At 58.9% G+C, this 13,939-nt stretch overlaps 5 protein-coding genes across 5 annotated transcripts; 2 read left to right on the top strand and 3 right to left on the bottom strand.

Annotated features, from left to right (window-relative positions):
* Window positions 1-1,068: 1,068 nt before the first annotated feature.
* Window positions 1,069-2,780, top strand: BO86DRAFT_425687 (uncharacterized protein; the record flags this gene model as incomplete). The annotated part of the gene is made up of 1 exon (XM_025675491.1): window positions 1,069-2,780. The coding sequence occupies one exon, from the start codon at window positions 1,069-1,071 to the stop codon at window positions 2,758-2,760; it is 1,692 nt and encodes a 563-aa protein (XP_025521972.1). The 3' UTR covers window positions 2,761-2,780.
* Window positions 2,781-3,993: 1,213 nt separating this feature from the next.
* Window positions 3,994-5,040, top strand: BO86DRAFT_273103 (uncharacterized protein; the record flags this gene model as incomplete). Its single annotated transcript, XM_025667240.1, has 4 exons — window positions 3,994-4,143; window positions 4,220-4,602; window positions 4,662-4,784; window positions 4,836-5,040. Coding segments are annotated over 4 exons (861 nt in total), but the record flags the coding sequence as incomplete, so codon positions are not given.
* An 864-nt stretch (window positions 5,041-5,904) lies between these two features.
* BO86DRAFT_30270 (S-adenosyl-L-methionine-dependent methyltransferase) lies at window positions 5,905-7,676 on the bottom strand. Its single transcript, XM_025667539.1, has 4 exons — window positions 7,454-7,676; window positions 7,204-7,336; window positions 6,986-7,112; window positions 5,905-6,905 (listed from the first exon to the last, which is right to left on the bottom strand). Exons 1-4 carry the CDS (start codon window positions 7,622-7,624, stop codon window positions 6,128-6,130), a joined length of 1,209 nt encoding a protein of 402 aa, XP_025521970.1. The 5' UTR covers window positions 7,625-7,676; the 3' UTR covers window positions 5,905-6,127.
* A 1,039-nt stretch (window positions 7,677-8,715) lies between these two features.
* Window positions 8,716-9,856, bottom strand: BO86DRAFT_423436 (S-adenosyl-L-methionine-dependent methyltransferase; the record flags this gene model as incomplete). The annotated part of the gene is made up of 2 exons (XM_025675399.1): window positions 8,716-9,553; window positions 9,621-9,856. The coding sequence occupies 2 exons, from the start codon at window positions 9,854-9,856 to the stop codon at window positions 8,716-8,718; spliced, it is 1,074 nt and encodes a 357-aa protein (XP_025521969.1).
* An 800-nt stretch (window positions 9,857-10,656) lies between these two features.
* BO86DRAFT_373547 (FAD binding domain-containing protein) lies at window positions 10,657-12,317 on the bottom strand. Its single transcript, XM_025670384.1, has 3 exons — window positions 12,177-12,317; window positions 11,286-12,115; window positions 10,657-11,191 (listed from the first exon to the last, which is right to left on the bottom strand). The coding sequence occupies exons 1-3, from the start codon at window positions 12,297-12,299 to the stop codon at window positions 10,774-10,776; spliced, it is 1,371 nt and encodes a 456-aa protein (XP_025521968.1). The 5' UTR covers window positions 12,300-12,317; the 3' UTR covers window positions 10,657-10,773.
* Window positions 12,318-13,939: the final 1,622 nt, after the last annotated feature.

Here is a 13,939-nt window from a genome sequence, read left to right as displayed (position 1 = left end):
CAGTTACGGCATCTCGGCTCAGCATAGGTACTGTATAGTCATTGCATAGTCTTCTCTGATCAGACAAGAGGCGGGGTGAGGGTGTGTTGAGGCCGGTTTGGGGGCTAAACTTCAGGGACCAATGTCCTGGTCACTCATGCAGCCCTGAAAGCGACGACCGAAGAACCGACACGAGGTAGATAGACTGATAGAGTGATTGAAAGAGAGCAGAGTCCAATCAACGACACAGGATTCATTGGATAGTTGATGCTGACTATGACGAGAAGTCCTAACGTGCTTTTGCACGCCCGCCTGCTTACTGCCACTGCCATCGTAAGTTCCACCTGTCAATTCATGAACAGCAGTACGAACAGTACCGGTTCGGCTCTAACCCTAACGAAGCAAGTCTGCAGCGATCCGGAACCGCCCGGGAAACGGCAACACGTTTAGAATGGCAGCAGGGAAAGCGCTTCGCAGCGTTACATACACATGTGTCAGATTTTAGATCGCTTCTGGATGGACCTTTTAGTCTCCACGTGTGGCCGGATTAATATAAAGCCTCCTCTCGGTTCGACCGAAGCTGAGGCTATGTTTACATAACTATTGTCTGACTGCGTCAGGCTACGGCGTGGGGGCGAGACACTAACTACGAAACTGCCCATGAAGTGAGCAGGCATTCAGAAGACCTCTGCTGATTACTATGGATGCCTCCAAATGAATATGAGGGTTACTGGGGGGATTCGAAGGATTGATCCCCCAGTAGAGACTAGAGACCAGGGTTTGCAGCGTGTCGTGCGATAGCCCACACCATGGGAGAGAAAAAAAGGTCGCCCGGTGCAGGTATAAATGTGCCCTAAAAGCACCCCACGCGGTCAATTGTGCTGTGCTTCATCCAGTTCACCTTCCTCGTTTCCCTCAATCAAAGATGTTGTTCAGTTGGAGATCGTTGGGACTCGTCGCCGGGACTGCGACGGTGACGGCGGCTGCTGCTGTTGCCTCGTCGCAGACCTCGACTTCCTCCTCAGTCGCGCGATATCCTTATGGCCTTCTTCCGACCCGAAATCTCCCCGCGTGGCGCAAAGACAAGGTATGTCCTCCTTGTTCCCGCCCCCTTCACGAGCGGAAATATCCACGCTCGATTTTTCGCAGTGTCTAACGATTGACCAGACCTGTCTCACCACCGCGCCCTGGTCAGATGTATCTCCCTCAGGCGACCCTCCTAACACGGGCGTAACACGGTACTACAACTTCACTATCGCGCGGGGGACCGTGGCGCCGGACGGAGTCTCTAAAGATGCCATCTTGATCAATGGGCAGTTCCCCGGTCCAATGATCGAGGCCAACTGGGGCGATATGATCGAGGTGACGGTGCGCAACGAGATCTACGACGACGAAGAAGGCACGACCCTGCATTGGCACGGATTGACGCAGAAGAAGACGCCGTGGGAGGACGGAGTGCCGGGGGTCACCCAGTGTCCCATCATCCCCGGGGGGAGCTTCACCTACCGCTTCCAAGCCGATCAGTACGGCACGAGCTGGTACCACTCCCACTTCAGTGCCCAGTACACCGACGGCGCCTACGGGCCGATGATCATTCACGGACCCGTGCAGCCCGGGGCCGAGTACGACCTGGACGTGGGCCCGGTGATGATCGCGGACTACACCTACCTCGACTACTACTCCGTGCTCCAGGAGATCCTCTCCATCCCGCCCAGCTTTCCCAACGTGGACAACAACCTGATCAACGGCCACGGGGCCAATGGCACGGGGACGGGCTACGCGCGGTTCAACTTCACCTCCGGCAAGAAGCACCGGCTGCGGCTGCTGAACACGGGGGCCAACGCCAACCAGAAGTTCAGCATCGACGGGCACACGATGACGGTGATCGCCAACGACTTCGTGCCGGTGCAGCCGTATACCACCGAGGTCGTGACGCTGGGCGTGGGCCAGCGGACCGATGTCATCGTGGAAGCCACAGGCCAGCCGACGGACGCGTACTGGATGCGCGCCACGCTGGATATGTACTGCCTGAACAACACCGCAACGTATGAAACCGTGCAGGCGGCGATCTACTACGAGCAGGCGAATCCCAAGGCACTACCCACCAGCGAGTCGACCGCGACGTGGGAGAGCAACAACTGCCGCAACGACCCGCTGAACACGACGGTGCCGTACTACGCGCAGACGCCGCCGGCCACGCCCGCGCTGACGGAGACGCTCGAGGTGACGATGGGGGTCAACGCCTCGGGGAACTACCTCTTCTTCGTGAACAACTCGACCTTCCGCGCCAACTACAACACGCCGCTGCTGCTGCTGGGCCGCAACGGCAACTTCTCCTACCCGGAGAGCCCGGACCTGAACATCTACAACTTCGGGGCGAACGCCTCCGTCCGCCTGGTGATCTACAACGTCTTCGCTATGCAGCACCCGATGCACCTGCACGGCCACAATTTCTGGGTGCTGGCCGAGGGCCGCGGTACGTGGGACGGCACCATCACCAACCCGTCCAACCCCCAGAGCCGCGACACGCAGATCCTCCAGCCCGGCAACGCTGAGGACCCCGCCTACCTGGTCCTGGAGTGGCAGCTCAACAACCCGGGCACCTGGCCCCTGCATTGCCACATGTCCTTCCACGTGAGTGCGGGCTTGCTGATCAACGTGGTGGAGCAGCCGGATGCGATCCAGACCCTGCAGATTCCCAAGAGCATGGCCCAGACGTGTCGCGACTGGGCTTACTTTAGCGGACATGAGTTTGTGGATGAGATCGACTCGGGGGTGTAATGGTAGGGAGAGAAGAGAAGAGAAGCAGAGAAGAGAAGCAGAGAAGAGAAGAAGGGGGGGGTTTTTTGTTGGGGGCCAAAAAGACTGGTCTGGTCGATAACGGCATCAATCACTAGATAAGAGTACCTTCTGAGTTAGTGTACAGTACGATAATAATACAAGTACAGTCTATATGCATACATACCCACATAATGTGTACTGTACTGTCCTTACTATTGCTTATGCAGTGCATGGGGGCTGCATTGGTGGGGCGGGACGAAGGGCTGATTGATGGTTGACAAATCAATCCAAGTCACTGTATCCTTAGGTGATGTGCTTGTACTCAACTCGGCTCAATTGATGGGTTCTGCCTCAATTGCATGAATATCGATTAGTTTCTGGGGACCATTTAATCTACCGTATTGCATTGAGCCGTGGTGAAACACTGAGCAGAATCACGTTGAGCTGGCGGGGGCTGGAATACCCCGGAGATAGCCCTAGTTAGGGACTCAAATAGGGGCCGAATCCCAAGAGTCAAGCCACTCAGTCCTCGCACAGACAACACGCTTGTTTTTCCTCACCCGTGGTCCAGTCTCTCCCCCAATCCAAAGCGGGGCTCTGCAACTTGACATCTTGGACGCGAGACCCACGTACCATACACTGCACGTTCCAACATCATGCAGGTCTGGCACTGGATGCGTGAACACCCCCTCCCGTCGGCCTGGGTAATTGTCAGCTATAGTCAGCTATAACTCGGTAAGCTATGGAAACCACCGTCTTTCCTCACAACAATTCAATCACTAGGACCAGAAGCAATACGCGAGGACACCAATCCGCACCGGTGGCCAACAGCTACCCACCCACATCTCGGTTGGTGCCAGATGGGGCAGGCAGGCTCAGGCCGACCGCCATCGAATGGACCCCAACCACCATTGCAGCAGCCATCCAGGTAGCGCAGAGCACCGGAGGGCCAAAATGCACCCATCGCCTTTCTGAGTGGCTCCCTGCAGTTTGGTTGATATGGGATGACGGGCCTGACTGCGCCCTGCAGACAATGCTGCTCATCGACACGTCGTGGCAACGCCGCTATAAGTGTATGCGCCTGGCTTACCCCCCCCCCCCGCTCTCCCCTCCTCTCCTACCCTGCATTCCCTGCCTCGCGCTGATTTCCCCAACCGGCGCAGCCTGCAGACTCAGCGTCCTAAATTCCGCCGCAGCGCGAAGGAAAACCCACGCATCGCCATGTCAGCGGCTCTGCCTCCCGACGAGGACCGGGCTGTGAGCCTGCTTCTATGCTTCTGGATCCCCTTCCCCTTCACGGTGGGCTTGGTCGTGACCCGCTTCTACTGTCGGGGCATGCGGAAGGACCTGGGGTATGACGACTGGACGATCCTGGTGGCCTGGGTAAGTCGCTGCCAGCGCAGCCAGCATACCCCGAGATACACAAATCGACCGACGCACTGACCATGTGAACCAACAGATGCTCTACACGGCGGCGGCAGCGATGAGCACGGCGATGGAGCTGCGCGGCGGGGCGCGCCATGTGGCCTACCTCAGCGCGGAGGAGATCCTGTACATCGGGAAGATGCAGATCATCAACCAGTTCCCGGCGGCGCTGTCGGCGATGTGCGGCAAGATCAGCGTGGCCCTGTTCATCATGCGCATCTCGGGCCGCACCTCCAAGGGGCGCCGCTGGTTCCTGACCGTGCACATCGGGCTGTACTTCTGCCTGACCGTGTTGAGCCTGTGCATGCTGATCGGCCAGTGCAAGCCCGTCCAGGCGCTGTGGGACCTGAGCCTGCGCACCTCGGGGCAGGCCACGTGTTTGGATGCGCGGATCAACACGGACATCACCATGTTGCAGTCGGGTCAGCTCCCCCTCCCCGCTCTTTCTAGGCCTTTGTGTAAAGCTAACTGGGTAGTATAGCCTTCGGCGCATACCTAGACTTCGTCCTCGCCCTGCTCCCGCTGAGCTTCATCGTCGACCTGAAAGTAAGCCTACGCAAACGCATCGTCCTCTTCTGCATCCTCAGTCTAGGTATCGTGTAAGTGCCCCCCTCCCCCTATCACCAAACCAAACTAACCCCCCCCAAAAGAGCAGGCGTATGCGCCTGCATCAAAACCAGCGAATTCATCCCGGCCACCGGCGGCACCGACCCGACCTGGGACGGCTACGCCCTCTACCTCTGGGCCTTCCTCGAGATCCCCCTGGTAATCATCGCCGCATGCATCCCGCCGTCCAAACCGATCTGGGATTTCTTGGTGAAAGGGCAACCCATCCGGCCCTCCAGCAACCACAGCAGCAGCAACTACACGGGCACGGGGTCCGGATCGACGGGCTCGTACCGGATCGGCTTCGTCAAGACCTCCGTGCGCGCCCAGAAGAGCCACCACAAGCACGCCGCCAAGCGCATCAGTGGGCGGCAGGCGGCGGATGACGGTGACGCGGTCAATCTGATTGTCCATGGCGGCAAGGGCGGGGCGCCCAAGAATAATATTCAGCAGACTGTGCTGATCACGCAGACTTCCCGCGAGCGGGGGTCGCCGCGGCAGTCGGAGACGAGTGTGGGGAGTCCGGTTTGATTTTTTACGTTTTTGTTATTGAGGGATTGGGGATGGGGACGAGGATGCTGGCTTTGTTGGGTTGTCGATTATACCACCGTTTCTTTCTTCGTTGGAGAGGTTTGAGTGTTGGTTGATCTGGGCATAGGCATAGGTGTATAATATTTTGGTATATAGGTCTTGGATATGCACTTCGTTCTTGGATGGTGGAGTTGGTTAGAGACCACAGTATTACAGTATACAGGGTATTATAGTATGAAGGTGACTCGCTACTGATATGAGTCCCAGCCCGGGTAGGTTGTTTAGCCCCGCTCGCCGCATTGCGAACTTGCATTTGTTCCTGTGGGGGAGTTAAGTTACCGTGAACCAGTTATGGAGGATTATCTCTAGAGAACCGCCTTGGTCTGCTACTGGCTAGTTCCCCTGTGTCCGGCTATCTTCTTGACTTCACTGCCTCTGCGCAGTTGACTCTCTCTCTCTCTCTCTCTCTCTCTCTGTCTCTCTCATTTCATCATTCTTTATCTTTTCTCTGGAATATCTCTCCTCATCCTATATCTACTGCCAATACAATGCACAGTCTGGGGAAAGGGAACCTAAGACCTCCTTTAATTACCCTTGTATCTGGCTTCTAATCTAGGAACGGTCTATAAATGGTCTCCCACCTAATCGCAGCAGACCTTGAATGACAAGACCATACATAGACATTACTTAACACCCAGCATCAAACCTACTTTGCAAGCAGCCTGCACCAAGGCCTAAACAAATAAATTCGTCCTGTCCAACTGCATCAGGTATCCCCGCTCTCGAACCAACCACCCATACAATCTCAAACCGGCACCGCCTCAAACAGCGCATTCGACCCGGTACCCTGGTTCTCAGCCCGCCACACCTTGACAACCTTGAACCCGGCGCGCTCCAACAGACTCAGCCACTGCTTATCCGTGCGCTCCAGCGACGAGAACATGGACAGCATGATGAGGTCGACACTAGCATTGAAGCGAGGCACGCCGGTCTCGGGGATGGTGTTCTCATTGATCAACAGGACCGAATCCGGGGCCATGGCCTCGCGGACGCGGGCCAGGGCCTGCAGGGCCTGCTTGTCGGGCCAGTCGTGCAGGACGGTGCGCAGGTAGTACGCCTTGGCGCCGCGGACGGGCTGCGCGTCGAACATGCTGTAGCCGACGGCTTCGATGTGCCCGCCCAGGGGGCCCGGGATGTCGGCGATCACGCTGGGCAGATCCTGCAGCACCAGCCTGCGGCCCGGGTTCTGGGACTGCTGGAACCGCTGCAGGTCGTGGCCCTTGCCGCCCCCGATGTCGACCAACAGCACGCGCTCGGCGTCGTCGTCGGCGGCCGGCGTCGCCAGCCGCTCCGCCCACGGGTAGAAGTCGTACCACTGCTCCCCCTCGACGGCGCGGTTGCTCGTCTCCATCACCACGTTGAAGGCATGCTGCTCCTCCGCGTTCGCGCCCAGCCACTCGAAGTGGTGCAGCGGCGTGTGGTACGCCAGCTGGAAGGGGGTCTCGTACGCGTCCTCGGGGCTCGTGTAGTTTCGGGCCGCCAGGAACTCGTGCGTGTACGCCGTCGCCCGCAGGATCATGTGGCTGGTAGGCGCTCGGTTAGCATATCTTCCACCGTCCACTACCCTCGTATATCCCCCTGGGGGTGGGGTGTGTGCACGTACAAGTTCTTGATCACCTCGCTCGGCGGCGCCCCCGTCGCGAACGCCAGCGCAAAGGGCTGCGCCTGGTACTTCTCCGCTGCTGTCTCCGTGAACAGCCGGTTGGCGCTCAGCAGGCGCATGATCCGCACTGTCCCATCCCCGAAAGATTAGCGCACTCGACCGAACCCGCGGATATCTCGAAAGTCCTCTGCGATCTGGGGTAAGGGAGGGAAGCTCACCCAGCATATCCTTATCGCCCTTCGTCTTCGCGTTCAGCTCGTCGGCCGTCAACTCCGCGCCCGGGCCGGCGGCGGCAAAGGCGTCGAAGATGCCCATGCCGATGGCGATGCGGAGGGCGATGAGGGGGTGTGCCTTTTGGTTTGGATGTTAGCCATTCATGTTGACATCGGTTCAGTTCAGAGGATTTTTTTATTGTGTGTGAGTGAGTGTGAGTGAAAGTGCAGGGACATGGCTGGAGGGGAAACACACCGCCCAGCAAATATTCAGCACCGTCGCGATGGGCGGCTCGACCGCCGCCTTGAGCTTCTCCAGGGCATCGATGAGGCCGAAGCGCGCCGCGTCGGGGATCTCGTCGGTCGGGGACAGCTTGGCCAGCGCGGCGGTGACGGCGGCTGTTACTTCGGCGACGGTGTCGGCCATTGTGATTGTTTTTGGGGGTGGGATGGAGAATAAAGAGGTGGGAGGGCGGAGGGGGGGGGTTGAGAGTGACAGGTAGTTGGTGGGGATGGAATGGGTTCAAATGCTTTGCCTGGAGGGGAACGTTTTATACTGATTTCGATCTCAGCACCCACCCCGGGGTTGTGTTCAGGTTCAGCTCGGGCTAGCTCGCTAGCTATGTCCAGTACATGATGTTAAGGTACTACCTGTACTGTACCCAAGAACTAAGATGGAATAATCCACCCCCCCTGCCGCGGGGCTTGTTCGCGCCCGGTGGGGAGGGGAGCCCATCATACTATACACATGAGTGATTCCATTGGGCAGGTGCGCAAAGACAATCACTTAGTCCTAAGGCCCTGTACCTAGCCAGAATAGTGTCCTGTTAGCGCTACGATGTAACCCTAGGTAGGCCTTCGTCTCTCTCTGTTCAGAAGATCGAGGCGGTGACACCGGTCAGCACTAATGCAGCGTCGAAAAGGGGCCGTTTCCCGGGTGAGTATCTGTTCAATGTCGACGGTGCCACACGGGTTCTTTCTTTCTTCGTGGAGGAAACCATCTGGACCGGTAGGAACAATCGCAAAAAGAGAATCAGCAATGTCGGGTGCGCGCTGAGTCGTGCCATAGGAATCAGCCGTGCCATTGGGGGAAATGCAGGGGAGAAGATAAGCCCTAGGCGGTCCCTAGTGCCGTGCTAAGTCGATGCGGAAAGGTCAGTCCGTAAGCACTAAAGTCATCCTGACCGGTCTTTTGGACGAAAAGACGGGTGGGAGGAGATGTAGAGGGACGTTAAGGCTGGAGGGAAAGTTTGGAAGTATGTAAATTTGTGTGTCTGAGATGATGATCGTAAAGGCCAAGTGGGATTAAGTTGTGTAGCGACAACTGCTAAGCTTCGGGAAATCCTTTGCATTCCAGCTATGCATCCTCCGCTGTGCTCGGTTCCTTCGGGTGGAGGACGGTATGGTACAGATACAGCCATGGTATAAGGGTGACTTGTTGTGTATTGTATCAATGATGACTGTATTCATGTACCATCCCGGCTGACCGTCAGCTGAAAACGCAAGATACGACGTGCCCTAAATCCCCTCCCCCTCCCCCGCCACCAACCGCTCCAACACCATCACACTATGCCCCCCCTCCGTGACATACGGCACGACCTCCACCAGCGCCAGCCCCGCCGCCCGGAACAGCCGGGTCCAGTGCGCCAGCGTGCGCTCCTGCGCCGCCAGGCACGCCATCAGGGTGATGTCCATATCCACCACGGCGGGGCCCGCCCCGCGAGCCGGGCAGACGATCTCGTCCACCAGCACCAGCGACCCCGGCCCCATCGCCGCCCGCTGCAGCCCCAGCAGCCGCACGCACTGCTCGTCCGGGTAGTCGTGCAGCACGTTGCGCAGGTAGTAGACTCCCGCCCCGACCACCGGCTGCGGGGTCCAGAAGTCGTGCGCCCGTCGCTCGAACCCGGCGTGCGGCAGCGCCTGCGCCACCACGGGGGCCAGGTCCTCCAGCACCACGCGCCCGTGCCATTGGGGCAGCCGCTGCAGCAGTTCCACGCACTGGTGGCCGACGCCGCCCCCAACGTCGACGAAGAGGGGTGGGACAGGAGACGGGGATGCCGGTGCTGCTGCTGCTGCTGTAGTGGGGGCGGTGGTGCTACTGGCCGAAGTAAGCAACCGCTCCAGCGGGAACACGTCCAGCCAGATGGGCTGCCCCACGCGCTGGGCGCTCATCCACCGACTGAAGTCCTCGAACAACCGCGGCGGGGCGCTGCCGCCCATGAACCAGGCGAAGACCGTCTGGTCGGTCTGGTGGGCCTGCTGGAAGGCCGTGCGCTCCCGATCGCAGGGGTTCTGGTAGTTGGTCGCTGCGAGGAAGGCCGGAAGCGCCCCCCAGGCGGGCAGTTGCACCTCGAAACTGTGGAAATTGGAAATTGGATTAGTCGTGGGCCGTGCAGACACGAGATGGCGGGGCCAGAACTGACTGGTGCTTGATCCCGGCTGCGAACCCCGGCACGGTGAGGGCCTGGGTCACGGCGGTGGCCTGGAACCGGTCGACGCCGGTTTCAGCGAGCAGGTGGAAGGCGGCCAGATAGCGCAGGATACGCGCGATCAGCCCAGGGTCTGCGCCGGTGGCCTGGGTCAGCTCCGCCAGGCTCATTGGCTGGTCTTTCGCAACGAGGATCTCGAAGAGGTTCAGGTCGATGGCGACCTTGGTCATCGTCAATTGCAGCGGCTGGGTTTGTGTTAGCGTCAACGAACGTGATCCGGAGGGGCAGCAGCACCTACTGCGAAAGAGATCCGGTGCACGGTCTCCAATGGCCGTTCGACTGCCACCAGGGCCTGCGACAGCGCCTGGGACAGCTGCCGGCGAAGGTCATCATCCTCAGGCACCTGCTGGCGTAGCGCCGCGAGACCGGCGAGGAGGGCCTGTGTTTCGGTCGTAGACACGGCTGGATCCTCGGGCACCTGCGGGCTCAACGCCGTGAGGCGGGTAAGGAGCGTCTGTGTTCCGGTCATAGCCATGATTTGCACGGTTGCTAGGATGAATGTGCCAACTGGAGCAATCTCCGCTGCCTTAATATACGCCAGGGGCCGTGTGCACACATGACCGAGCTGGCTTGTGCAGACAGGGCTATGAACCTGAAGTTCCGTCATCCGGCTATACCCTACACCAATCCGTCGTAAAGAGCGCTATCGAATGAGCGTATCAGCATAGTGGCATGTATACGACCGGCTGGTGAGGAACCATGCCCGTCGTATTCTCGGCACGTTTTTGCACGTTTTCGCCAATCGTTCTTGAGACGTTATTAGCGTCGCGTGGCATAGAAGCTAGTAGCCTGCTAGTCCAATGCACCGACCATGATCAAGATAGCATGACTGCCCACCAGCAGGGTTACACAAGTGGTAGTGTCTGGGGCCATTCACACGGACTGGCTGGCATCCGGTTTTGGCCCCAGAAAACGGCCGAAGATAGCTCTTTCTACCAGACTGCTCTGGCCAAGATATCACAAACCACAAGTCTGACTGTGTTCATCTATCAGCCTTTCCCTGGTCTACAGAGTCTCGTATTCTTCTCCAAGAAGGCACAAGAAATCCCAAGCGCAGAGCCATAATCGAATAGCTATTGGTATTACTCTAATCACGATCATACAGCATTTCATCCCGGCTCTCCCGGTTCAACTGCCACGTCCCGCGGGTCCCGGGAAACTGGCCCCTCGCAAACTTGCGCCATGCCTCGCGCGCTGCCTCGAACGCATCGTAGCCGAACATCCACCGCGTGAGGGCCGGATCCGCCAGCACGTTCGGGTATCCGTCGTAGGGGTCGTGCTCGTGCTCCCGCAGCTGGCGGTCGCGCTCGCGCTGCTGGGGCCCGTCGGGCATGGACCAGAGGGCGCGCGCCATCCCGACGCGGCGGCGCATCTCCCGCGCCCGCGGCTGGCGGATGGCCTCGAAGACGGTCAGCAGATCGGGGATTTGCGCCTTGTCCTGCATCGCGCCGAAGAGGACGCTCAACGCGGCGGCGTCCTCGAAGGCCAGTGCTGCGCCCTGGGCGCTGCGTGGGGGGCTTGTGGTTAGTCTTCCGGGGACAGTGACTTGCAGACTCGTAGAGAAGATGAAAAGGGGGGGGGGAATGGGGGCAAACTCACAGGTACGGTAAGACTGCGTGCGCAGCATCCCCCAGCAAGGCGATGTTGCCCGTCTCGCCCGTCCACTGGGACGGCATGTCGGTGTGCAGCAGGGTCCAACGCGCCCAGGTGGTGGTCAGGTCCAACAGGCGATGGAACAAGGGGTCCCAGCCGGCGAACTCGGCGGCCACGGCCTCCTTGGCGATGGGCTGCGGGGCGAACTGGACGGAGGCATCCGGGGGATGGACGTGGGTGAGGACGATGTTGAGCAGGCCGCCGCGCTTGAGCGGGTAGGTGAGCGCGTTGCCGCGGGGGCCAACCCACCAGTTGATGCCGCGGGTCAGCGCGCGCAGCTGCTCGTCGGCTTCCAGGGCCGTCAGGGGCACGGTGGCGCGGAAGACGTGGTCGCCGCTGTCGCGCCAGGGGAATTCGTGGCCCAGCAGCGAGGTGCGCACGCGCGACCGCTCCCCGTCCGCCCCGAGCACCAGGTCCGCCGCCCGCTCCTCCACCCCCCCAACCCCGGTGCCGTTGGCCACCTGCACGAAGGCCTGCTCCGCCGTGCCTCGCACCCCCGTCACCTCCACCCCCAGCTCGATCACCGCTCCCTCCCGCTGTGCCGCCTCCGCCAACAGGTGGTGCAGGTCCACCCGGTGCACCACGTAGTACGGGATGTTGTACTGCTGCGCCATGCTCTTCCGGCCCAGCGGCATCGTCGACAGAACCTCCCCGTCGCGGTACGACCGCATCTTGTTCTCCTGCGGACAGATGCAGATCTTCTCCAGCGCGTCCAGAAGGCCCCATTCGCGGAAGACCCGGCCCGAGTTCGGGGGGACCTTGATCCCGGCTCCAATCTGCATGCCACCGTTAGACAGGCCCTGTTGGTGAAGACGAGGGAGGGGAGGAAGAGCAAACTTCTCCTAAAGCGGGAGCCTTCTCCAGCACGGTGACCTGATGGCCGGCGCGGCGCAGCCCAATGGCGGTGGCGAGTCCGCCTAGGCCGGCGCCGACGATGATGACTGAGATACTCGGGGGCATGATGATGAGAGGTAGACGACAGAAGATCTGGGGGGGTGTCAGACGGGGAGTCTGCGCTCTCGCTCTATATAGAAGTATGTACGGTTCATCTGGCGTTGTCTTCGCGAGGTGCACTGAATCTCCTAGTGGCTCCACCTCGAATTCGTTCGAGGCGGCTGACGGTAGATGTGGGATGGACCACGGGGGGCCAAAACCGCCATCTCTCGTGATGGTATAACAGGTACAGTATAGGCTGTAAGTCAGCGGACTGTACGTATTTCTGCAGCCCAGCTCGGGCTTATTTCTCTTTCGGATGGACCACCCTGGGGCTTGACTCTTCGCTTGTCCCAGATTGTACTGTACGCATTGGTGAGCTCCTCCTGAGTGCGAGCAGATGTTTAGGTCGGACAAAACTCGAATATCTCAGTCTAGTCTTATACGGACTTTGCATCTTAGCTCGGGGGCGAGCAGGTGGAAGCTAAAAGGCCCCATGACGGGCTAGTCTACCCCTATGCCAGGTTTTATACCAACTGTACTGTGCATATCTCGTCTCAGTTGTCTCCACGCACAGCAATACTTCTTTCCACTGCAATGTACAGTCCTCACTATCCCTCAGATTGCCCTCTTTCGCGGGCCCACGTTCACGAGTCTGCTTTCTTGGGAGAGGCGTTGTTCGATGCTCCCTTAAGATTTCTTCTTCGATTCTTTCGATTCTTTCAGAAGAGATCGATGCGCAGAATTCTCCCCCATCCCCGACATGTAAGGATACAGCAGTCTGTTTCGATATACCTACCTGTCTTCGGGCTGTAGCTGACCTGCAACGGAAAGCGATCATTGAAAGCTATCTGCAGATATCTTCAATGGTCTACTATCTCTCCCTGAGACGGTTCCACTCTTTTACCTGGACATTCATTCCCGCCTGCTGGAGATCTCTGGCTGCTCGGGGGGTGGTGCTGCGCGGAGTCTTCGTGAAAGCGCCCGACGTCCTTCCAAGAGCAAAGCTCCGGTAGATCGCCATGATTAATGCTACTTCAGCTTAACACGTCAATCGTATATCACTTGCCTTGCAACAACAAGTTCACACGCTCTGATTGCAGGGTCACATGACCTTGCCTCTACAGGGAAATACGTTAGTCAGCTCTTGCTCAATGCAACTGGGCAGCGGTGATCGATGACGTCACTATGGGCTGGTGTGCGGAACAAATGCCGAATCCCCGCTGCCAGGGTACATAGTAGTATGTGCAGCACGCGGTACAATCTATTTACATGTTAAGTCATCCTCAGCGCAGGCAGTCGCACCAGCTGTGAGATGTTCGTTCTCATGGCGATCGCTTGGTTTGAATTGATGAGCCTAATGCTGGACCGGCTGTGAGACCCACCCTCAGTTGCGTTACTGTTACTCAGTCTTAACAGCACTCCAGAAGAGCAAGCAAGCAAACATGGCAGCACCGTCAAGCGGGCTCATGGGCTCGGCACGAGTCATCACCCAATGCCGGCCGACCAGCGGAATACACAAAACCATTGAGTCTCAGATCACCGATGCACCCGTGCTTCGACTTGCGCTTATAAATCCTCATCAGGGAAATGAGCCGAAAGTCGAGGCAGTCCCCACCATCGAAACAAACCGTCGCACACACACACACACACACACACACACACAC

Source organism: Aspergillus japonicus, assembly GCF_003184785.1.
Source record: "Aspergillus japonicus CBS 114.51 unplaced genomic scaffold BO86scaffold_118, whole genome shotgun sequence".
Lineage (NCBI taxonomy): Eukaryota > Fungi > Ascomycota > Eurotiomycetes > Eurotiales > Aspergillaceae > Aspergillus > Aspergillus japonicus.
Note: the sequence above shows the minus strand (reverse complement) of the source record. Positions and strands in the feature narration are given on the sequence as shown.